The sequence below is a fragment of the Protobothrops mucrosquamatus genome, unplaced genomic scaffold (assembly GCF_001527695.2).
Source record: "Protobothrops mucrosquamatus isolate PMUCROS unplaced genomic scaffold, P.Mucros_1.0 scaffold1, whole genome shotgun sequence".
Lineage (NCBI taxonomy): Eukaryota > Metazoa > Chordata > Lepidosauria > Squamata > Viperidae > Protobothrops > Protobothrops mucrosquamatus.
Window position 1 is genome coordinate 153,280 of NW_015386388.1, and position 24,936 is coordinate 178,215.

A 24,936-nucleotide genomic window follows, 5' to 3' on the forward strand; every position below is an offset into this window, starting at 1 on the left:
TATTGGACATGCAAGGAATTTGTCTCAGGTGCATAAGCTCTTGGTGTGCATACTATGAATTCCACTATGTCATGGAAAAATTGTTTGGTACCATTTCTGCTGGATTGCATTGCCTCTCTTGGTGCCCAGGACCTATATCTCATTATAATGTGTAATTTGTTTTGTCTTTTACACTGTTTTGGGCTTAACGGTATATTTGATCAGAAAATGCTGACAAAACGTGGGCTTGTTGGCTTCCCTTTTATCTCCTCACTGCTTGGCAGGCAGTTGGTTCAGAGAGATAAATGCTTTCTCATTCAAACGGTTAATTAGCCTGCATACATCACTGTCCTTAATGGTGTTGGCTGCTGCCTCCAACATGCTCAGGTCACCTTCTCTACAGAGGGCCAAGGCCTTTGCTGGAAACCTCAGTGGACTCTTAGAAACAGGGAAAAGAGTGGGGTGGAATTCAGCTTAGCTCCCAGCAAAAGAAATTAGTCAGTTAACCAGATTACTCTCCATTGAGGCTGATGTTCATTTCAACAATTAAAATGTAACATCACACAGACAATTCTTAACACATTTTTCATCCCCCTGGTGCTTCAACAGAAGGCTAACTAGTGAGAAATGAATTTATTCTGTTCCCTTTGTCATGGTTTCTTCTCTTCAGTCATTAGTTTATTTGTTCCAAAAGTAAGACATCAAAGGAGGAATAAGTTGGTCTAGGATTACTAGTTGAAGCACTGGAAAAGAAAATGCAGGACTGAATCATAAGACAGGGAACTGCAGTTAATGAATTCAGTCTAGCTTCCCTCTTACTTTCCCAGCTTAGCCCTGATTCATAAGATCCTATTGATATTATGTACTGTATTTACCTTCTTCCCATACAATAAAGTCACAAGCAAAGAATCTCCAGTCTATCCTACTTTAAGCCAGACCAATATTTTTAGCGCACACCTCCCCTCATTATACCTAATTGTTCATTCCAAACACAGGTAGAGAATCCCTAGGCATTCTTGCCTACTTCAAGGCTGAGAAAGGGAGGATCAAGCCTGGATTTATCTTCTATCAAGCGTTACTTCCCCACTTCACAGGCATTCTCCAGGTCAACACAGATTGCATGAAATAGTTTTTACAAAAGCCAGAGATAAGAATTTAATGAGCTTGAGGTTCAATGCATATGAAGTCAGCAGCAGCAGCAGGAGACATTACCTATCATAAATTATACCAAGCTGTAGTTTCTCGATTAAGTCATAAATAACATTAAACCCCTATGAAGGGCTCACAAACTGCATTCTAAACTGGAAACCAACAAAGCCATATTATGTGTAAAATGTGAATTCCAGCGGTGTTATAATCAGTTTAGTTTCATTTACTTCAGCATTTCGGATGTATTATAAATGAAACTTTATTTCTTCATTCCTTAAATTGATATGCTCCTCACCCTCAGAGGAACTTAGTGGCTAACAGCCAGGAACTTCATTTTAAAAAGTCCTCAATAAAAATGATACCCCCATTAGAAATCTCAACAGCATCATAAAAGATTAAAAATAGATATGCAAAGTCATGTGTATGCATTCTGACATTCAAAACATTTCTTCCTCCTGAGCTAGATGGAAGCGCCAGCTCAACTTCTCATCTATAACCCAAGAAGGAATCTCCATACGGAGAGAATTCCATAAGCTGGGACAGTGACTGGAAATACTTGTTTCCTAAATTTCATTAGATGATAGGTAAGCTGGATCTGAAGATAATTGGCCCTGTTTGATCTGACTGGACAAACAAATGAATGTTGGATGTGTATAACCAAGTCTAGTTATTCAGCCTTATTCAAACCTATTCAGAATATGAATTTTGGACCATTTATCTATATAAATAAAAATGTAAATGTTCGTTTGTTCAAAATCTTAAATCTCCGAATGTTTTTCACCGATTGCTTTGAAATTTTGACACAACGTTGCATTCGAATACGCGCATGTTTTTATATACCTACTATTATATAGATGTCACACCTGTGACAGGTAAAAACATGCTTTTTTTGAAAAACAGCGCCATCTGTTGGACGTAAATTTAACCAGACTGAGCCACAGCAACGCGTGGCCTGGTACAGCTAGTTCATTAATAAATTCATTACTCAATTACTTATTTATTTTATTAATTTATTTATTAATTGCATTTATATCCCGCCCTTCTCCTTTCGGACTTTTTGTGTTTTAAAACACAAAACCTAACCAAGAATTAAGAGCTTGCCAGAATTTCAGGGGGGGGGGAGGGAGGACTACAAAAAAAATCTGGAGACAGTGATAGTTATCAACTATTATGAGCAAAAGCATATAAAATTGAGCTTTAAAGTTAATCTTAACCCAACAGAAAATAGAAAAAATAATTATTTTGTTTTATTTTTAAATTTTTATTTGGTGTCAAGAATCACTTGGTGAGATGGGTGGCCATACAAAACAAACAAATTAAAAAATTACTGGTCATGTATCATTTCATTTTATTATTTACTTATTTTATTTGTATACCCCCAACAACTCGGGGAGGTTAACAGGTACAACATAGGAAACAAAAACAATAGTAAAACCAGGGAACAAAAGATAACTTCAAATCAGCACCAAAGCCTTCAACTTGCAAGCAAGGTAGTTGACTAAACAAGTAAAGCAATAAGTCGAGAATGGCCAGGACCAACATTAATCACTTAGTCTGGTAGCTGCCAGATATCATTTAAAAACTCAGTGGTCTCAAAGAATATACTTTATTGATGAGCTATGGGCAGTTTGCAAAAGACATTATTAGAACCCATAATTTTATATGGACCCTTACAATGTCTCTGCTGCATAAGTAAGGTCAGAACACCATTACTGCCATTCTTTGCAAAACTAAAAATAGACCTTATGTGTAAGCCCTGAGGATACCCTCTTGATAAATAAATTCAATAAATAAATAAATAATAAATAAAATAAATAAATCAGCGGTGTCAAACTGCCGGTCCACGGGCCGGACACGTCACGCAGAAGCCGCGCCCACCCCATTGCCGGCAATGGCAAAACATTCCCGATATGTTGCACGACATCATGTGATGTCGTGAGTTTGACATGTCTGCTCTTGATTAATCAATTTGCATGTCAAACCTGGAGAACAAATGACATAAAATGGCATTTTTCTGGCTGTTCTACAGCTATGGGACTTTCTTCCCACCCAGAAACTCATCAGAGATTTGAGTGTTTGAACAAAAGGTTATAAATAGCTATTTAGCAAACAAGGGCCTTGTCTCGTGCCTTTGAACTGTTGATATACTGTATATTACAGACTGTAGTTGCAATTCCAATTTCTATTTAAATATGTGCTAACATCAATTCAAGCTGCCATTCTTATTGAGCCCTAAGGAAAGAGCAGGCCAAAAATGGGATGAAGAAAAGAATATTAAAAACAATCACACAGATTCTAAATACTCCCCACCCTCCCAGCTGCATCTCCTCGGTTGACAAATCTTCTGGAAGAACATCCAATCTACTTCAGGGCAAGGGATATTATCTTCTGTCCCTTGTGTTCAGATCTTTGGTTACCCTGGACTGGTCTATCAGGAAGGTGAGATCTGTTGGATCAATTTGTCCAGGAGCCTTATGGATCCTGTTGGTTTACAGAGAATGGTTGGGGAGTTTTCTGAGATTGTGGTGGGCTGTTAAACGGAGATTTTAGTCAATTCTTGGAATGAATGAAGGGTGACAGCCCTTCATTGGATTGCTCTTAAGTAGCATCTCTTTGTCTATCAATGCTAAATGCCTCTTGGTTTACTGAGGAGCTCTAGGAAATGAAGCAATAGAAAAGACATCTATGACATTGTTGGAGAAAAACTGGGAGTGAGTCTGATTAGACATCCACAAGACTTTAGATTAAGGTGTATCTTATGGCAGTAAGAACAATAAAACATGATTTTTTCACTCTTAGCATATCTGCAATGTGCCACGCAACTGACCATATTTGGGGTGAGCTGTACTTTTTTAGGAAGGGAATGTCTTGATGAACATCTTAAAGAGATGCTGTGAAGACCACACTAGGTTTCTATAGATATAATAGATTATTATTTCTGACTAGGTGAATCCTATTGAAGTGGGTTAAGCTCTATTATCTAGGAGGAATTTGAGCCTACGAGTCTTGAGGAACTGCATACCGTGTTTCCCTGAAAGTAAGGCCTATCCCGAAAATAAGCCCTAGCTTGATTTTTGGGGGTGGGCCTAATATAAGCCCTGCTCCCAAAATAAGCCCTAGTTTTGGGGTGAGGCACACACCTAAAAATCAAGCTAGGGAGGGGGTGGAGATATAAAACTGCCCTACACCCTCTACCCACCTACCTGACAGCCAGTCATCTCCTCGCAAGTACACTTCTTCTGCGGTGTCTTCTGCAGCCATGCCTGCATTTCTCAATCACAGGCTTTTCTGGAAGACCACTGCAGCAGAGAACTGAGCTATGATTGAATCTATAGCTCAGTATTTGGCTGCAGTGGTCTTCTGGAAAGGCCTGACTGCAAAATGCAGGCCGGAGCTCCATTCTGAGCTTCAGAATGAAGCTGCTCCTTCGGCTGCAGAAGAAGTGGGCTGGCTGGGTGGGGCTGCAGGTGCCAGAGGTGAATATAAAAGACACCCCCCCTACAAAAATAAGACCTAATGCCTCTTTTGGAAGCAAAAAAAAAAAAAAAAGACCCGGTCTTATTTTCGGGGAAACACGGTAGGATTTTCTGAACTGTGAGTGAAAGTCAATCAGTCATTCAAAGTAGGTAGGATCAAGAAATAGAAACAGCAAGGATTCCAAGGATGCATTTCATTGCCATAGGGTAGAATAATAGAATCTTGAAAGCCTGTCAGAGTTTCTCTCTGCTCTTTCTCTTACCAAAAAAGATTAAGGCAGGAATATTTTGAGTTTCTTTCTCACACTTTCCACTTTATTAGGACTGAGTTATCTTTTGTTTTTCTGTCAGTGATTCATTGCTCCCTTTCTCCTTTTGAAGGCCAAATCCAGATCCTTTAGATCCATGTTTCTTCTGACTGGTCAAATCCACCTGGGAGATAACACATGGTTAGGTCCAGGTGGCAATGAATTTATCTTTGAAAGAGGCAGTGATATGCCCCTTCCTTGTCACTAGCCTCAATTACACTGGATAATTTTTATCCAGTCTCCAAACTCCCATGGGGAAGCATCACCATCAGATGGATTAGTAACTGGCTGACCAATCACACTCAACATGTAGTCCTTAATGAATTTGCATTTACATGGAGGGAAGTATGCAGTGGGCTACCTCAAGGCTCAGGCCCAGTACGCTTCAATATCCTCATAAATAATTTGGATGAGGGGATAGATGGGGAACTCATCAAATTTGCAAATAAGCTGGGAGGAATAGCCAACACTCCAGAAAATAAGCTGAAGATACAGATGGATACAGACTTGAACACTGGGACATATCTAACAAAATGAAATTCAATGATGAGAAAAGTAAAGTTATACCACTTAGGTAAGAAAAACCAAATGCACAGATACAGAATAGATAGTACTGGCTCAATAGTAGTAACTGTGAGAGGGATCTTGGAGTCCTAGTGAACAATCACTTAAATATGAGCCAGCAGTGTGCTGCAGCTGCCAAAAAATCTAACACAGTCCTAGATTGCATTAACAGAGGAATAGAATCCAGATCATATGAAATGTTAATACCACTTTATAATGCCTTGGTAAAACCACTTTTGGAAGGTTGCATCCAGTTTTGGTTGCCACAATATAAAAAAGATGCTGAGATTCTAGAAAGAGTGCAGAGAAGTGCAGCTAGGCTGCATTAACAGAGGGATAGAATCAAGATCACATGAAGTATTAATACCCCTTTACAATGCCTTGGTAAGGCCACACTTGGAATACTGCATCCAGTTTTGGTCACCACGATGTAAAAAAGATGTTGAGACTCTAGAAAGAGTGCAGAGAAGAGCAACAAAGATGATTAGGGGACTGGAGGCTAAAACATATAAGGAACGGTTGCTGGAATTGGGTATGTCTAGTTTAACAAAGAGAAGGACGAGGGGGGNGAAACTTCCTGACAGTTAGAACAATTAACCAGTGGAACAATCTGCCTCCAGAAGCGGTGAATGCACCAACACTGGAAGTTTTTAAGAAGAAACTGGACAGCCATTTGTCCAAAATGGTATAGGGTTTCCTGCCTGAGCAGGGGGTTGGACTAGATGACCTCCAAGGTCCCTTCCAACTTTATCATTATTATTATTATTATTAAAGAGATGATTAGGGACTGGAAGCTAAAACATATAAAGAACCATTGCTGGAACTGGGTATGTCTAGTTTAATGAAAAGAAGACTAAAGGTGACATGATATTTGTGTTCCAATATTTGAGGGGCTGCCACAAAGAAGCGGGGGATCAACCTGTTCTCCAAAGCACCTGAAGGTCGGACAAGAAGCAATGGACAGAAACTAATCAAGGAGAGAAACAACTTAGAAATAAGGAGAAATTTACTGACAATTAATCGGTGGAACTGCTTGCCTTCAGAAGTTGTGGTTGTTCCATCACTGGAGATTTTTAAGAAGAGATTGGATAGCCATTTGTCTGACATGCTTGAGCAGAGGGACTAGAAGATCTCCAAGAACTCTTCCAATTCTGTTACTCTGCTTTCTTTGGGGTAATTCCACTCAATAGTTCCACTTGGGGGCTAATTCCACCTTTCCTTGTAGAAAGGGAGAGATGGAACTTTAGGTTCGTTGTTTGGATCTCTTATTCCTATTTAATCTTAACCTATTCTTATTTAACATCTACCAGGGATTATTGGGTGAGGGCATGGAGTCAGGTATCATCAGTATACTGATTTGTACACTTGTATATTTTGTACATCTTGATCCCTGGCCATCCAGGCAATGTTATCAATGTGCTGTCCCAGTACCTGGGGTCTGTTAGGTTGTAGAAGGGGAGTTTAACCTTACCCAGGCCATGTTGATTTTCACAGAGCCCACTGAGCACAATCAGAAATGCTCTGTATTCTTGTCCAAACATACCCCCTTCTCTCTCCAATAGGCACGACATTCTTTGGGGCATTTATTTATAAAAAGTGTTATTTCTAACTTTAGAAAGCATGCAGAGTATAATTTCTGTAGAATATAAACTATTTTGAGAATTCATTCATTCATTTGTTCATTTAATTTCTATAGCTGCCTAGCTCGGTCAATGACTATGAATGAGTCAATGAACTACCTAAGTGCTACAAGGTAGTCTCTGAAGTGGTCATGATGCTTCAGGTTTTTCAAATTATATTCTATAATATTCAAATAATGAATATATTATCATTGCTAATAATGAATATAATTGTTCATGACTAGGAATAGCAAGTTGGAGAGTGCACAACAAGTAAGTGAATAACTAATGAATTTGTTTTCTACTGTTACTCACCCAATGTGGTTTGTTCTCAGGGATATCTCTAATTCCCGAAGAACCTGGGTAGATTCTTGAACTCGTCTCTTAAACTGGGTAAAGAAAGCAAATCAAATCCCGTAGAAATTACAAACCTGGCATATATTTATCTACCTGTGACTTACTTATGAATTATATAATAATCCTGGGTTTGAAAAAGTTATCTAGGCATCAATGGGAAATAATATAGATACCACAAGGAATTTCAGACTATGAGCATGCCTTGCAATCAATAGTGAATTACAAAACAGTTCTTTTGCTGGTTGCATTTTCATATTGATTGCAGGCAGATTATGGTTATGAGCAAAGAAAAATCATAACCCAGAAAGCAAATAAAAATACTCCAAATAAAGGCATCTGTTCAAATAAAGCCTATGGCTCAAATTTTAAATAACTAAGGCTATAGGAACTGTGAGTTTCTGGCAGGTATATCAAGGCATTCAATTCATTCAAAAGAGATACATTTTTATTATTAAAATGTGATCTATCTCTTCAACATAAGGTTGTCTGCGCATTTCCTATTTTGCTCACATCACAATAATTCCTGCAAATTATACTTCCATGTGTCTGGCCAGATCCAGAAAGAAATACTGTGCATGCCATTGCCAGTCTATCTTTTGTGTTAGATGCACAAAATAATATAATATAGAATATGTAAATGTGCTCTCCCCCACATCCCACACCCCTATCAGGCCTTTAGCATCACTGGCTCTGTGTAAAGGATCCTGTGACTGCATTTCTTTTTCAATAATGCTCATTGTATTTTATCTACAATTACTTTTATTGTTTGCAATCTAATGAAGGATTGTTACTCTGAAATACAAATAACTGCAGTAAATAAATAAATAAATTTGTAACTGCAAGCAGAGTAGTAATTTCTACTCATTCGGGAAATCAAAAATCTTTTTAAAAATCCAGTTGTATTTGTTTACTGAAGATTTTTGTTTGGTTGTTTTTGCTCTGTTTTACCTAAAAGTAAAATCAGTCTTGGGGAAGAAAACTATGATAATCAGCTGCTAATGGTTTGTCAGCAAAAGGACATCTTTTTTAGTTTTACTATATATAAAATTAGATAGCCTGTGTCTCATAGGCTCATCTTTTCAGAGATATTTCCTTACTAGATTCCCTCTATGGCTCAATTATGACAGAATATCTAATTATTGCCTTCACTGGAAAAAGCTGGAATATATTCAGAGATGTGTCTGCCTTGAAAATAGCCCATGCTGAACTGTGTAGCACAAACATCAGCACAGGAAATGTTTTATGATATTTTGTATTATGTCATAAAGTGTTTTATTATTATTTTTATGTCATAAAATGTTTTATAAAGTTTGCCACATTTGAAATCTACAGTAATTACAGGTCCAAGATTTTGGACACATTCTGTAAGTTAGTCCATTTGAGATACATTGGTTTCAAAATTATTGCCCTATGATGCAGCATTTTGCCAGGTTAAAGGTGATGGGAATGAATGTTTTAGAGATATATAGATTTCCAGTTGAGAGAGAATAGAAAGAACAGGAAAGTAATTATGGGAGGCAGAGAATATGAAATGGCCATATTAGCCACAAGTTACCTTTCCACTGAATCCACCTGTGTCTAGATAGCTCTTCAATTTCTGGATATAGGCAGATGGTGGGTTCTTGACCTGGAATCGTTCCTATGGATAGACACAGATGGGGTGGAAGAAGAGAAACAACACATTTTTTTCATTAAATCCATAAGGAATAGAGGTGGTTCTGAAAATGCAAACATGTTATGAGGATGTGCAAGTTAGGTATATCTTTTTATCTATTTTTGTGGAAGATGCTTTGGAGACAATTGTTAAACATAACCAAAATTACAAATATTGCAGGTGCTTCTGGGCACAGCACTAGCAGCCTTTAGCTGCCAGATGTAAATGTTTATGCATCAGGCTAAACTGCGAAAGTATAAAAAGTAACACGAGAGAAAAAAAGATATCTCAATATTCAAAGGCATTGGATATATTCTGGCCTGTTGAAGTTTAGAAAACTCCAATTTTATAGCCCAGCCATTACAGGTAGTCCTCAACTTATGACCACAACTGAACCCAAAATTTCTGTTTCTAAGTGAGTCAGTTATTAAGTGGGTTTTGTCAGATTTTACAATCTTTCTTGCACAATTGTTAAGTGAATCACTGCAGTTGTTAAGTTAGTAACACTGTCAAGTAAATCTGGCTTTCCCATTGACTTTGCTTGTCAGAAGGTCACAAAAGATGATCCTGTGACCATGGGACACTGCAACCGTCATAAATATGAGTCAGTTGCCAAGTATCTGAATTTTGATTAGGTGACCATGGGGATGCTGCAGTATGAAAAATGGTCATAAATGTGAAAAATGGTCATAAGTCACTTTTTCAATGCTGTTGAGATTTTGAATGTCACTAAACAAACTGTTGTAAATTGAGAACCACCTGTACATATATGCTCCCCTATCACAACAATACCCTTTTCTTAAAACGCTTTAGTCTGCAAATGTATACTTTGGAATGTGCTATACGAAGTTCTATGGTTTTCACCCAACTTTGGTCATTGGAAACTGTAAACCTTAAAGAATCTGTGGATCTGTAGAAAGAGGTTGCAGATAATCCTTTTCATACACACTATTTAAATGTATAACTCAAATCAAATTAGTCCTGTGTAAGTCATCCCTGCTTCTTCTTCCCATAATAACTGCATTGCATCACCCTGTGCCACAATATGACACAAGGTTTCACAAGAGTTATGGTGCACTGCCTCCTGTTCTTACTGTTTGAAGCATAAGTGCTAAAATATTTACTTCAAAAGATTCTGCAATAATTAGAGGACACATTGTTAATATTGTACCAATTTAAAACCTGGGGGTGTGAATGAATGAATGAAAGTGTCTAAAAAGTAGAGTAAGGCAGGAGTGTCCTCAGAGTATGGTAAAAGCTTCTACTTTATTGTAGCAGTTACCATTTTGGGTTTTTTTTACCACTCTCTGCAGATGTCCCTGGAGCAGTTCAAGAAAAAAATGAGAGAGATGACAAGGTGATGTGTATATGTACATACATGTTAAAAAAAAGGATTGTTCTTGTATGTGCATGTGGACTAATGCTTTTTGGATGATGTGTTTGACAAGGAATTTTAATTCTATATATTTCTGATAGTTTTGCAGACTCTAGGGCTAAAATATTGGCCTGCAAAAATGTCAGTGATCAAAAGCATTCATCTTGACTTTTGTAGCCTGGGACCCGAGGTCTAAGAAATACAAAAAATTCAAAAACTCAGAGCTGCTTCCATCTGTAAAAATGGGGATGCTGCTTTCAGCCTGTCTTTTGAATCCATGAAAGAACCACTTTCCCTTACAAGCAGATGATCCCGAGATGGCAGTGGCGGGGCAGGAAGTGATGTTAGGATTGTGGTGGATATAGGTAGTCCTCAACTTACAATCATTCGTTTAGTGACTGTTCAGAGTTACAACAGCACTGAAAAAAAGTAACATGATCATTTTTCACACTTACGACCATTGCTACATCTCCAAGTGATCAAAATTCAGACGATTGACAACAGGCATGTGTTCATGATAGTTGCGGTGTCCCGTGATCATGTGATCATGCGATCCTTCTGCTGACAAGCAAAGCCAATGGGGAGTCAGATTCAATTAACAATTGTGTTACTAACTTTACAACTACTTGATTCACTTAACTGTGCCAAGTAAATTTGTAAGATTGGGGAAAACGTAACTGTCTTGCTTAGCAATGGAAATTTTGGGCTCAATTGTAGTCATAAGTCGATGATGACCTGTAATTAGAAGCCGTTCAACATATGTATCTATGTTATATAATCATTATCTACCCCTTGAGGTAAATGCTTTAACTCATGGCAGAGCTGCCTCTATATATTTGTTCCATTTTACTGTGAGCTACACTTTGTATTCACTGCCATTTTTCATTAAGAATTTCATTTACAACAGAACAGCATAATTAACAAGGTTGCCTGGGTGGCTGTATGCATAACATATTGTTGTTGTTGTTCAGTCACTAAGTTGTGCCGAACTTTTTGCAATCCCATGGACCATAGCACACCAGGCTCCTCTGTCCTCCATCGTCTCCAGAGTTTGCCCCAATTCATGTTCATTGCATTAATGCATACCAGATACTAAGCTTAATTTGAAGTAGGACACAGGGGTTATTTATTTAATGGTTTAACTGATCTGTATATTCACTCCTTACTAATCCAATTGGGGTTAATATATTGTGAGTTAAATGTGCTGTGGCACCCTTTATATCTTCCCAATCAAAGAGCAACAGCAACATCTCTACAACCCACACTGCCACTTCCTGTATGATTCATGATAAATGAAGGCCAAGCTTTTTTTTTTTATCCATCATTCAGGTGTATTTGTTGTGAGCTAAAGCAGACACTAATAGGTTCCACTTCACAAGGGTCCTATGACTTGATTTCATTCAAACACAGAAGAGCGAGTGAGATATTTTCTTGATTCTTAACTGCCCACTCAATAAACACCTTAAGATTATTTTCTGGAGTAAAAGGGCATTTGGAAATCGCCCTGTGCCAGAGCTGTTTTAGCAGGTCTGTGAAGACCTGGATCACACAGACACATTCACATAGCCCAGAATGAGTCATTCTCCTCTTTTTCTGTTCAGCATCATTCGCAAGGCTGTGCCTTTATTAAACTGAGGAATATATAGTTTCACAGCATGAACAGGTGCCATTCCCCCTCCCCCTCCTGCCAACAGCTTGTTTTCACAAGGGAACCTTAAGTAACCACCTTCCTTGTTTAACTCAGGATGGAGAAAGACTGTTTCTCCACCACTACTAAACTCATGAAGGCAACTCAAAAGAAGGAACAGCAGTTTGTTATGACACACCCCACTTTCATATTACCCATTTAGTTCTGGCAGGATTTTGAAATGTTTCAACCAAGGTGATAGTGGATTTTTTTTTTACTAGGTTCATATCACAGTATGGCTTCTTTAGTTTTGGCTTAGCAGAAAGTGTGAACTTTGCAAACAATGGTTTAGACAAAAAAACAATTTAACATTAAAATGAGCCCACTGAAAAATGCTTCTTTTGACACCACTTTTGGTTCATCTTGCTAGGTACAAACAGACCTAAAGCTAGAGTTATCCCTCCCCACACACACAAAGTCATTGTTTTTCCTGCCATGTAGTAAACCTGGTTTAGTGCTCTGAAAAACAGATGTACTTCCCTTTAAACCAAATGCAGTGCAGTGAGATTTGATTGAGAGGCTGAAATCTGCCCAATCACCTAGCAGATCTCTTGAATTTACACTTTTGCCCTTATTCAAATAGCTAAGGAAAGCATGTGATCAGGGATAAAATCATGCCTATTTCTTCTATCCAAAATAAATTTCTGTGGACACCTGCAGGACAAATTGGTTTCCCTAAAAAATTAGATGCTTACAAAGAGCATGACAGAGTACATGATGAATGCAACCAGGCTCTCATATATTGGTCTTTTGAATATATTACATTGTTCAAAACCTAAGCTACTTGTATTAGGGCATCAGCTCTGAACTTCTGGATGTTTGTTGTCCTGCCACAGACCTACTTAATTTTTCTTTTCTGTTTCCTGTGGGAAAGCAAAGATAGAAACAGCCCTGTTTATCCTGTCTTCTCAAGGACAAACTACACTAGATTTCCAAATATACTGAACTGCCACAGGTGTCCTATCAAGGAACTCTGACATTTATCATGTTAGGACAGAGCTAAAACAAACATAATTATAGTACTATCCACAACACCAAAAATGCTTGTGGAATATTTCTCAGCGCCTATAAGCTCTCTTGCCCAAATCTTATTTTTTAGAACCTTTATTAAAAAATAAATAAATGAATGGGAAGCTGTCAAGTTGCAAACTATAGTTACAGACTTTTGTATAGCCTTTTGTTTGGAAATACATCTTTACCTATTAAGAAAACAGGAAAGATAAATTTAGGTGGGGCTAGAGAGTACCTAAAGCTCTACTGGCAACAGTGGTGGGATTCAGCCAGTTTGCACTGGTTTGGCAGAACCGGTAGCTAAATTTTGCTGAGTTCGGAGAACCGGCTTAATGCACAGTGCTTCCAGAAGTCCATTCTAGGCCTCGGAGGTCTGGAGGAAGCCTCCCAGGCCTAGAATGGCCCACCGGAAGTAAATGGATGCCACTTCTGGAAGTTTGTTCTAGGCCTCAGAGGCCCAGGTCTGCATCCAATAAGAGAACCAGTTTTTCAGGTATTTGAATCCCACCACTGACTGGCAACTGCAAGAAATAAATTCATCACTTTTTATTTTTTTAACTTTACAATAAATAGGTATTTTGCTACAAGTCCTCCTTCTATAATAGCCACAGAATACTTTAGAAGATTGCCTACTTGTCATCAAAGGATCAAAAATGATCGTCAGACACAGAAACTACAACTCCCAGAATTCTCAGATGTATGAGAAGCTTTGAATATTAAACCACATTGGAAACTATTTTAAATTATGATTCCTATAGTTACTTTAAATATACCATTCTGGTCTCTTACCTGGTCACATATTAATTCCCATTTCTTTTCATTATCATACTGACTCAGGAGCTTCATTTTGTCTGGTGGCAGATTCATAGAATTCTAAAAAAAGAGAGAATATTGTTTATACAGAATAATTGCATAACAAGAATTGTGATATGTTCAACCATGTAAAGTTCTTAATGCAGGTAGTCCTCGACTTACAATCACAATTTGAGCTCAAAATTTAAGTTGCTAAGGAAGACATTTGTTAAGTATGTTTTGCTCAATTTTACAACCTTTTTGCCATGGTTGTCATGTGAATCACTATAGTGGTTAAGTTAGTAACATGGGTATTAAGTGAATCTGGCTTCTCCATTAACTTTCTTTGTCAGAAGGTTGCAAAAGGTAATCACATGATCCTGGGACATTGTAACTGTCATAAATACAAGCCAATTGGCAAGCAGCTGGATTTTGATCATGTGACCATGGGGATCTTGCAATGGTCACAAGTGTGAAAAATGGTCATAAGTCACTTTTTTCAGTGCCACTGTAACTTTGAACAGTCACTAAATGAATGGTTGTAAGTTGAGGACTACTTGTAATACTGGAGGAAAAAGGCAAGGCAACGGGAGAACAATTTGAGGATACACATGTAGTCATGACTTTCATCTTGATTTTTTTGACTCTACCCCCTCCCCCCATGTCTCTACTTTGAATAGTACAAGGGCCCATTTGTAGTGAGTTACTCCCATTCACTGTTTTTCTCCAGTGCTCCCACAACTTGTTCATCAAAGTTTCCTATAAAACTATACTTTTCTTAATTCATTTTCTTTATCTATTTTTTATCAGACAGCTACAGATGTACTCCATGTTAGGAGATCTTCTGTAGAGATTCTTTGCTCTGTGTCAGCAGCTTCTGATACTTGGGGGTGGGAGGGGGGAAGAGAGCCTGAATTTGAGGGGAGGGGAATTCCACTTCTTATGGTTATTTCCTCTAAGGATTTTTTTTTTGTACTTCTGAAAATGTTAGAATTGGTATTTTCCTCTTCTATATGGATGATGCCATTTTGGGCTTATGATAAGAGGCTCATACATAAACATCAATTTTAACATAAAATAATCAGTTCTGTATAGGGCCAATAACATATAGCCAGGGGCTAGTGGTTGATTGATGGGGAGAAAGGAATAATGTAAATGCAGAGGGTGCAGAATCATTTCCAGAGATCATTTTAAGAACAATTTTAAAAAATCTGGGTCCTCTAGTCTAAACTGTATGATCTGAGTATATATTTTTCCATTTTTATTGTGAGCTTCCCAGAGTCTGTAATTGGGACAGCAGTTATATGCTGTGAAATACATAAATACTATTTGACAAAGGTTCTAAGTTGTTGCACTTTAATTGTGCCTTTGATTTATAGCTAATATAAAAAAGTTTTCCTATATTCAGTTGGAGGTACATTTACAAGATGGCCAGAAACATCCCCAGTTATAATTACATCAACTCTCAACTAATAAAGTTCAAGAACTTCTCCCACTTATTTCTACTTTCTACTTGAGTTAGAAGAATATCTGCACTGCAATATGGAAATTTCATTCAATGGAAATTAAACTTTCCTTGGGATGACCTGGTAAATCAAGTCTACTAATAGTCACATGCTACTCAGAAGGCCTGGCTCATTGTACAAAAGCCTGGTTGCCCAAATAATGCTCATATTCATGGACTGCTGTGTTCCTCTTTTGCTTCAACATAAAGAACAACAACAAAAAAGAAGTCTTTGGCTCCTTGTGATTATGCTTGAATGAAATCAGCATGTATTTAGAGGAGATTATCTCAGTGGCAGGAAGTTGCAAGCTGGCTGTGCGTTTGGTTCTTGCAACCATTCTTTCTCAACCTGTTCTCATTTCCCTTACAACTTGCTGATTGAACCATTCCACATAGGATAGAAAAAAAGACCAGTTTTCTTAACAACAAAAAACACTAATAAAGGCAAATATTTGTAGCTCAGCCTTGAAATTAGGGGATCTTGATGCTTTCTGAGCTTGTGCTAATGACTGATGATGTTACCTAGTTTGGTTAATGAAACAACTGTAAAAAAGCAAGCCAGCTCTGAGAGCACAAAGGACCCTCCCCCTCAGAAACACTAAATTAAATAAAAAACATCCTTGATCAATGAATAACAACATCCATGTGAAAAAAATGTTCTTGACATCCAATATAGATTTACCAAATCAACTACTTTGAGTTGTAATTATCTCAAATTATAATTAATTAAGCTCCTAGTTTAACACTATCTTAGTCCTTTTGCTTGATTTGAGATTGCCTAAATATAGTCTGCAAGTAAAATGAACTATCAAGAGAAAAAATACTGAAAGGTATCCAACTTCTTAAAGCAGCTAGTGATGTACAAAAATAAATCTCTTTATTCTAGGACTGCTAATTTTATTTATGATCCTATTGTAACATTTTTGAATGCAGATCCACGAAAACTTTGGCATCTGAGTCCCAGAAATGAACATGTTAGCACTTTCAAACAATTGCAAACATTGGAAAGTAGTGTTGCCCTCATAAAAGCTATGCTAATCTATTTTAAGGAAGATGCATTCTTGTATAGCCTTCATAAGATACCAAGGTTGAAATTTTGGGGTGCCCCAGCTCCTATTTCCAAAAACTCACATAGGTCATTTTGAAAACATTATTATTTTTTTACTCAGTAATAGCCATTTTTATTATCTTGAGAATTTCCTGTTAAACCCCTGACGAACAGTTGTTATTTTGACCATTCTGTTTATAACTATTCTGGATTATTTTCAAAGATAGTTTCATTCGGGTTGCCTAAGTGTTGATGCCAGACTTTGCCTGTCCAGTTCCAGCTGCATCTATTGTATGAGCCTGACATGATCAAATATACTCCTAGCTTAGGAGCAAAGGCCACCTATATCTCCACTGACAATGATAGATTCAGAAACATCTTCTAAAAGATAGACTATTTCTCCAAACCAGGTTAAATACCATCTAGGTAGAAGCTGAAAAATTACAACATTCATCTTGCCTCAGCTGCAGATCTAGTTTATTGCCCCTCAACCAATCTATTATTCTGTTTGGACATCAATTCAGGACATCACGTAGCTAAGACAAAAAGAGATAAAACTACATGTACTCAATATAGCGGATACCTAAGTAATCTGCTTACGGTTAATCCTCAATTTGCACACATTCAAAATTATGAGAGTGCTGACAAAAATGACTTACAAGTGGTCCTCGCATTTACAACCCCTGCAGTGTTCCTGTGATAAAATTCAAGCTCTCGGCAACTTCTATGGATTTGTGAGGGTTGCAATGTCACAGAGTCACACGATTGCCCTTTGTAACCTTCCCAGCTGATTTCTGACAAGCAAAGTCAGTGGGGGATGCCGGATTTACTTGATGAACATATGCTTCACTTAATGACAATGGCAAAAAAGGTCATAAAATCAGGCATGACTCACTTAACTACCTCACTTAGTAATGGAATTTCTGGTCCCCATAGTGGTTGTAAGTTGAGGACTGCCTACATGTCATTTCATGAATGTGGGGAAAGTAATGTGGGATAAATAGTAGTATAATATGATGAAATTAGACTTATTTAGTCAGAAGTGGCATAGTTTCTTAGACAGTTTAAAGCTTTGCTGTTCCTATCCAAAAAGGATTATCTCATCTCTCATTAGTTCTTTTCTTGGCAGAGATGTATATGCCTGAGAGGAGAAATATTTTATCTTTCATTCGTCTGGACGACCAGCTGATGATAAACAATTAAAACTTTATGTAAGTCTGACATGAACAAATAGCATAAAATAGGTACATCATCAAAAATCTTCAACAGTTAATTCCAAGAGATCTCCTTCTTCCCCACTATAAACTCTATCCATCAATCAACTATTTCTCCTTTTCCCATTCTCTTTCTCTCTCCAAGTGTTAATGCCCCAATACATTTCTTGGAAATGGTAATCCAAGTTGGAGTATAAGGCATTGCCACCAATGGCCAATTCTGATGATTCATCCAGAAAGGTATTGTGATTGTTGGGATGGAATGCTGCTGAGGTCTCCAATTTTTTATCTCCTTTGGCAAAAATAATTCCACTGAAGGACCGAAGTTCGTTCTGACCTGAAAACCAATCTAAAGCCAGCAGAAATGGATATTTTTAAAAAATCAACTTTCTTTAAAATGCTTAAAAATCAGTCAATATTCACTTAAGCAGCTTGCCCAGATCCATTCTTTACAGCAGTGTTTTTCAATCTGAGCAACTTTAAGATGTGAACTTCATCTAGGAGAACTACACGAAGTCCTCAACTTATGATCAAAACAGAGGCCAACATTTCCATTGTTAAGCAAGACAGTTGTTAAGTGACTTGTGATCCATTTTACGACCTTTTTGCTACAGTTGTTAAGTGAATTGCTGCAGTTATTAAGTGAATCATGTGGTTGTTAAGTGATTCTGGCTTCCTCCATTGACTTTGCTTGCCAGAAGCCAGCTGAGAAGGTTACAAATGGTGATCCCATGATCTTGGGACAGCGTAACTGCCATAAAATACACACCAGCTTTCAAGCTTCTGAATTTTGATCACATGACCATGGAGATGCTACAATGATCATAAGTGTAAAAAACAGTCATAAGTCACTTTTTTCAGTGCCATTGGAACTTTGAATGGTCACTAAACGAAGAATGGAGGACTACCTGTACTGCTTTACAAAATGCTCTGTGTTAGATTCATTGTAATCTAAATTCAGTCCAATGAGTGGGGAACTGGGCTCACATATTGTGCTAGGCCACAAAATGGTTGGTTTAGTTCTGGCTTAGTGCAGTGTAACATTCAAACTCTATAGTTTAAAAAACTCATCGTTTATGTCCAGAGCAATTCAAAAACTAAAATACAGGAATGATTGGAACATTTTAGCAGTGCAAATTCAGAGGGGGCTTAAAATCATAAAGAAACATTCCAAATAAATGCATTCAGAAAGAAATCAAGGTGAAAAATAAGCCCTAAATTATTGGGAAATGTTCCATGATGGCCTTATAAATGAATCTAATACTCCTCTTTCTCATTTTCAAAATCTCTTGGATATTGAGAATATGTGATTTTGAGACTCTACAGGAATTTCCATCTTTGTTGCTATTAATAGCAACCACACTGAAAGAAGCTGCTGGCATTCAAATTACCAGGCAAGTTCAAAAACTGCCATAATATAGAAATCAATAGGTCTCCTCTATCTGATATGAAAAGGAAGAATTCCAGCTCTTTTTCAGAGGAATCTCATAGCAAGAAAACAAATAATGTATCATCATCTTGTTGATCTTCATTAGATCTCATATAGCATTGTCTTATCTTCCAGCTGATTTGCAGTTCGGCTCTATGATGAATGCTTGCTTCCATGGCATCATTGGGCGATTGAATGACGATACAGGGTTCACTGATGTAGGAGGTCTGGAGGTTCAAATCTGGCTACAATCATAATCTAGTGACAGAACATCAGAACTGAGGGAAGCAAGCCATCTTTGGGACAGTCTTTGTCATGAGATCTGCTCTCAGAGCCACATCCCTTTCATGTTTCAAGTGTATAGAGTCCTAACCAAGCCCCCTTTAAATGACCTTACAGAATGGACAGAACAATTCTGAATAAGATTGTCTCTAATTCAACTTATTACTGTGCCATACACAACTGTGTAGGTCATAATCAGAACTCTGAATTGGATTTGAGTCTACTAGCACCCAGTAGAGAGACTTCAGAATAAGTACTATATTATGGATCAATTAAAGCTTCCAAGTCATCTTCAAAGTGAAGACATACAATAAGGATGTGGATCATCATAACTTACAGTGGTGTTGGTTACTGGAAATCATGTGGGTAACTAAGCATTGCAAACACAGCAACTTCTGCTTGGGAGCTAGTTTGTAAATCTGTTTATTATTTTGCTATACAGCATCTTTTAAGAAATGTCCATCAGACGAAACCTCATTCAAAATTTACATAAGTGGTAGGAAATAAGAGGTCCTGCCACAAATGGCTTTTGTAAATGGATCAATTGATAAATCAAAAAGCAGGGCAGCCTAACTCACTTATGAATGTATCCAAAAACAGATTTAAAGTTGTCAATTTCGATGTGAGCTGATGAAATATTATAAAAATATCACAATTGCCTGGAGTAAACTCCTGCCAAAATTTCTATTCTTCAGAAGTTAAAAAAGACTTTCTCCTAAAAAGCTTTATAGAATTGGGTGACAATATTATTAATTGGTGCTTGACTTTGCTTACAATTCTGTTCCTTGTTTTTCTGATATTTTCTGCTGTGTGCCCTAAGCAAAAAAATCTGCACCTTTTAGCTTTATTATACTATTTCAGTGCCTCATTTGGGTGATGATTACTAAAAAGAAATGTGAATAATTTTGCAACTTGATTTTAAAAGGGCTAATGTTGATAGAATGTCCAGTTTAGGAATGATTAGGATTTTTATGTGATGGTAAAACTTTCTTCTAAAGGAAGCTATTAAGCAAATCATGGTTTCTTAAGGTAATAAATGGCACAGATGTTTACCATTGACTTTTGTTTAAATGGATAGTGCATTTATGGGCCACATCAATTCCAGGAGATCCTCACATCCTACACTATTCTTGGAACATTCAGTTTTCTTATTTGAGATTTGTTAGCCCATTCTTCCTTAGTGAGATATTTTGACTGAATACTGGGAATACTTCTAGTTTACCTTATAGCCCTGGAATATCTGGTGGTATTCTCTCCTCCTCACCCTACCCTCCACCCCAAATACTAATCTGGTCCAATCCTGGTTATCCTTGAATTCTTGAATCAGCCAAAGTCAGCTAGCCATTGATCATACGTAAACAAATGCAAATCCTAAAAGTATCTTATTATAAAGTACAGATAATCCTCTATTTATGTTCATTTAGTGACCATTCAACGTGACAACGGCACTGAAAAAAGTGACGTTTTTCATATTTACAACAGTTGCAGCATCTCCATAGCCACACAATCAAAATTCAGATGCTTAGCTATTGGTTCATATTTATGATGGTTGGCCTGTCCTGGGTTATGTAATCACCTTCTTGACCTTTTGACAAGCAAAGTTAATGGAGAAGCCATTACAACCATGTTACTAACTTCACAGCTGTAATGATTCACTTAACAGTTGTGGCAAGAAAAATTGCAAAATGGGGCAAAATTCACTTAACAAACGTCTCACTTACCAACATAAATTTTGGACTCAATTGTGGTCTTAAGTCGAGGACTACCTGTATGGTACTGGGCCACATATAGTGAACCCACTATAAGGGGAGGAATCTTTGACAGAAGGATATCCCCTGGAAAGTGAACAAAAGATAGGAAAAGTTCCTTGAAAGTAAGAGCCTCCACCAAATTTACCTTAGCATATCGTTTAGGAATCTATTTAACGGTTAAGATAGCTACCTGGCTATTTTTCAAAATGCTCTTTTAAAGCATAATGGAATATAGTACTCCTTCTAAAAGAATGAACATACCCTCCTAAATTTCAAATTAGTCACACCAAACCACTGCAGTTAACCACTCTTATTCCCCTCTTATTTCTTTGATGATCTGTTCGCTCTGACTTTTAATGCTTGAAAATAAATCCTATCCCCACAATCACTGATGCATGATTTACTTTCATTATTCTTGTCAGCACTTCTCAGGATCAGAACATTAAGAAATAAAAACAATATCATCCTTCTAGGGCGATGCCATTGACCTCTTCTCTACATGATACTCCAAGGGCAGAGACTGAATCAAACGTTTCCAAAAATAAGAAAAGGGATGCAGTGTGAACATTAGAAAGAACTTCTTGATGGCGTGAGATTAGAACAAACTGCTATAGAACTTTTATTTTTAGAGATTCTTAAACAAATGCTTGGTCCCTGAGTAGGCTAAGGGCACCATTTCCTAGCTATAACATCGATAGTAACACTTCTACTTGGAGCCATATGTATATTTACTTTGCATTGTTTTAACCATTTAATAGGTTTTATGATGCAGGCCACACAAAGTCACTTGTTGAGATGGGTAGCTACACAGCCTGAATACCACTCAGGGTTCCCAGCCTGAGCACAACTCCTTGTATCTGAGCTGCTCTCCAGAATGATGCTAATACAGGTAGTTCTTGACTTACAACCACAACTGAGCTCAAAATGGCCATTGCTAAGTTAGACAGTTGATAAGTGAGTTTTGCCTCATTTTATGATGTTTTCTGCCATAGTTGTTAAGTGAATGGCTGTAATTATTAAATCAGTAACACGGTTGTTAAGTGAATCTGGCTTCCCCTTTGACTTTGCTTGTCAGAAGATCACAACAGGTGATCACATGACCCCGGGACACTGTGACCGACATAAATATTTAATTTTTAATTAAATTTTTAATCATGTGACTGTGGGATACTACAATAGGCGTAAGTCTGAAAAACTGTCATGAGTCACTTTTTTTCAGTGCCATTGTAACTTCGAACAGTCACTGAACAAATGGTTGCCAGTCAAGGACTACCTATATATTTCTTGTGATGGGTGTTAAAATGTGGGTAATGTTTGTTGCATGATGATCTGATAGATTTTGAAAGATCAATTTGCTGTCAATGAGGACTGCAATAAATTGAAACAATCTAGAGAACAGAGAAACATTATTGTATTTTGTTTTGACCCCCACAATTTGATTTTAAAGCACTCTGCCCATTACTGCTTGCAATATTTGTGGGCCTATTTCTATCTCTTCATTAAGAATCTCTTTAGTACCCCACGGCCTTCTCTCTGTAAAGGTACTTATTTGAAGCCATTTGCCAACTTGAAATCATCAGTTAAGTGTTTTTACAATGAGCTTAATGGATCCAAACTCTTCCCACTTGTCTTTCAGATTTTTTTTATATCAGACTTGTTTACCTACTTTTTAAACTATTGTATATTTATAAATCATGGTGAGGGGGAGAAATTTGGGATTCCTATTGCCATTCAGTGGTTTGAAGAAATCTGGCTTGCACTTTCTTTAAGTTAAAAATTCCCTTAGAAAATAATTCATTTTAGCCTCTTGCTTATTTACATCAACATTTCCCATCCTGGAATTCTCATCTATTATTAAATACATTAGCTAAGAATTCGCGGAGTTGCAACTTCAGCATTATTGAAAGAGCCAGTCTGGGGCAGAAGGCTTGCATCTTTTAAAACTCAACATTTAAGGAAAATGAATGAAAAGAATCTGGGCAAAAAAGATGGCCCACAAGTTCCCCAGAATCTCTGAAAAAAATCAGCTATATTATATGTTTTAGGTAGGGAAAATTAATTAACATATCAGTTAATGTTTTGGTTTGTGTGTGTATGTATTTGTGTCTGCCTCTTCAAGTCAGTGTTGACTCCTGGTGACTGCCAGGACAAGCCCATGCAGTTTTCTTGGCAAGATTTTATAAGTGGTTTGCCACTGCCTCTTTCCTAGGGCTGATAATAATAATAATAATAATAATAATAATAATAATAATAATAATAATAATAATAATAATAGTAGTAGTAGTAGTGGTAGTAGTAGTAATAGTAATAATAATAATAATAATAATAATAATAATAATAATAATAATAATAATAATAATAATAATAATAATAATAATAATAATAATAATAATAATAATAAAGTTGGAAGGGACCTTGGAGGTCATCGAGTCCAAACCCCTGCTCAGGCAGGAACCCTACACCACTTCAGACAAATGGCTGTCCAGTCTCTTCTTAAAAACTTCCAGTGTTGGAGCATTCACCGCTTCTGGAGGCAGGTTGTTCCACTGGTTAATTGTTCTAACTGTCAGGAAGTTTCTCCTTAGTTCTAAAACTGCCCCTGTAGGTTTTACCCTGCTAGCTGTAACTGATTTTAATGGGCAGTGCTCATCTCCGTTTCTTAAACCAAAGAGCCAGCATTGTTGAGATGTTTCCATGGTCATGTGGCTAGCATGACATTATGCCACAACCAAGAGCATATGGTGAAACATGGGAAACTGTTGGGCCTAAGACAGGACTAGAATTCACTGTTTCCCTCTTTCTAGCTTGGTGCCTTAACCACTGCACGAAAGTGGCTCTCTATCAAGTAATTTTTCTGATCCCACCTATTTCCTTATCCTGACCATGCTCAACTTTTAAAGTATGGGTCCTGATAAAGCTATGAAAAGCTGCTGGTGACCTCTAGCCTTCAAAATATTGCACTATATACAATAACATATTAATTAACTAATGTTTACATAGCCAAAACTAATTTATGGCATACAAAATTTGCATGGGTTTACCAACAATCAGTAAAAATCTATTTGGTTCTACTTGTTTTATAGATTTGGCTTGCCCAAAGTCATGCAGAATCTTAAATGAAATTCTGAATGACAGTTTCTGGGCTAACATCCCAGTTTCCAGCCACCTAGGATTATCGATGGACTCAGCCATCTAGATTCTGCAGTGACAGCACCATTCTTAAATTAACTATTCAAAGAGGGGGGGAGTTTTCACCATTTTTTCTTGGTTTTCAATTTCTTTCTTATAAAAGTAAAAAAAAAAAAGTCCCTTACAGATCTGCCTGTATTTGCCATCACAACAAATCACAATCACTTTTCTACACCAGGCCTGGGCACTGGCATACAGTTGGCTAAGCTAGATCATTTACTAAAGAATATTAGTGGAATCTCACCGTAATGATACAAATTAGAAAGTCCTCAAGGTATCATTTCTCCAATGGACTCTAAAAATTAGATTTCCCAGAGAGTACCTTTATGACTGAATAATCAGAAGGATCATGTTAGATCGCGCAGGCAGTAAGACACGAGTCGAGTGACAGTCAGCTCTCGGTTTATTGGCAAGGCATAAAGTAAATCCGGACTGGCATCTGGGCCAGGGGAGCCCTCTTTTATGGGATTCCCCTGGCTTGTAATCACACAATTCCATTGGCTGGTAAGACCCCGTTGCTAGTTAGCCAACCAGCAACGGGCATGAAA

At 37.4% G+C, this 24,936-nt stretch overlaps 1 protein-coding gene across 1 annotated transcript in view; it reads right to left on the minus strand.

Annotated features, from left to right (window-relative positions):
• The window catches only part of FMNL1 (formin like 1), a 90,699-nt gene that overhangs the window by 39,738 nt on the left and 26,025 nt on the right, over positions 1-24,936 (minus strand). The window contains exons 2-4 of the mRNA XM_015832210.1: positions 13,969-14,052; positions 9,008-9,091; positions 7,411-7,484 (exon numbers count right to left, since the gene is read on the minus strand). Of these exons, the coding sequence (XP_015687696.1) occupies positions 7,411-7,484; positions 9,008-9,091; positions 13,969-14,052 (242 nt within the window). The remainder of the gene's footprint in view (positions 1-7,410; positions 7,485-9,007; positions 9,092-13,968; positions 14,053-24,936) is intronic.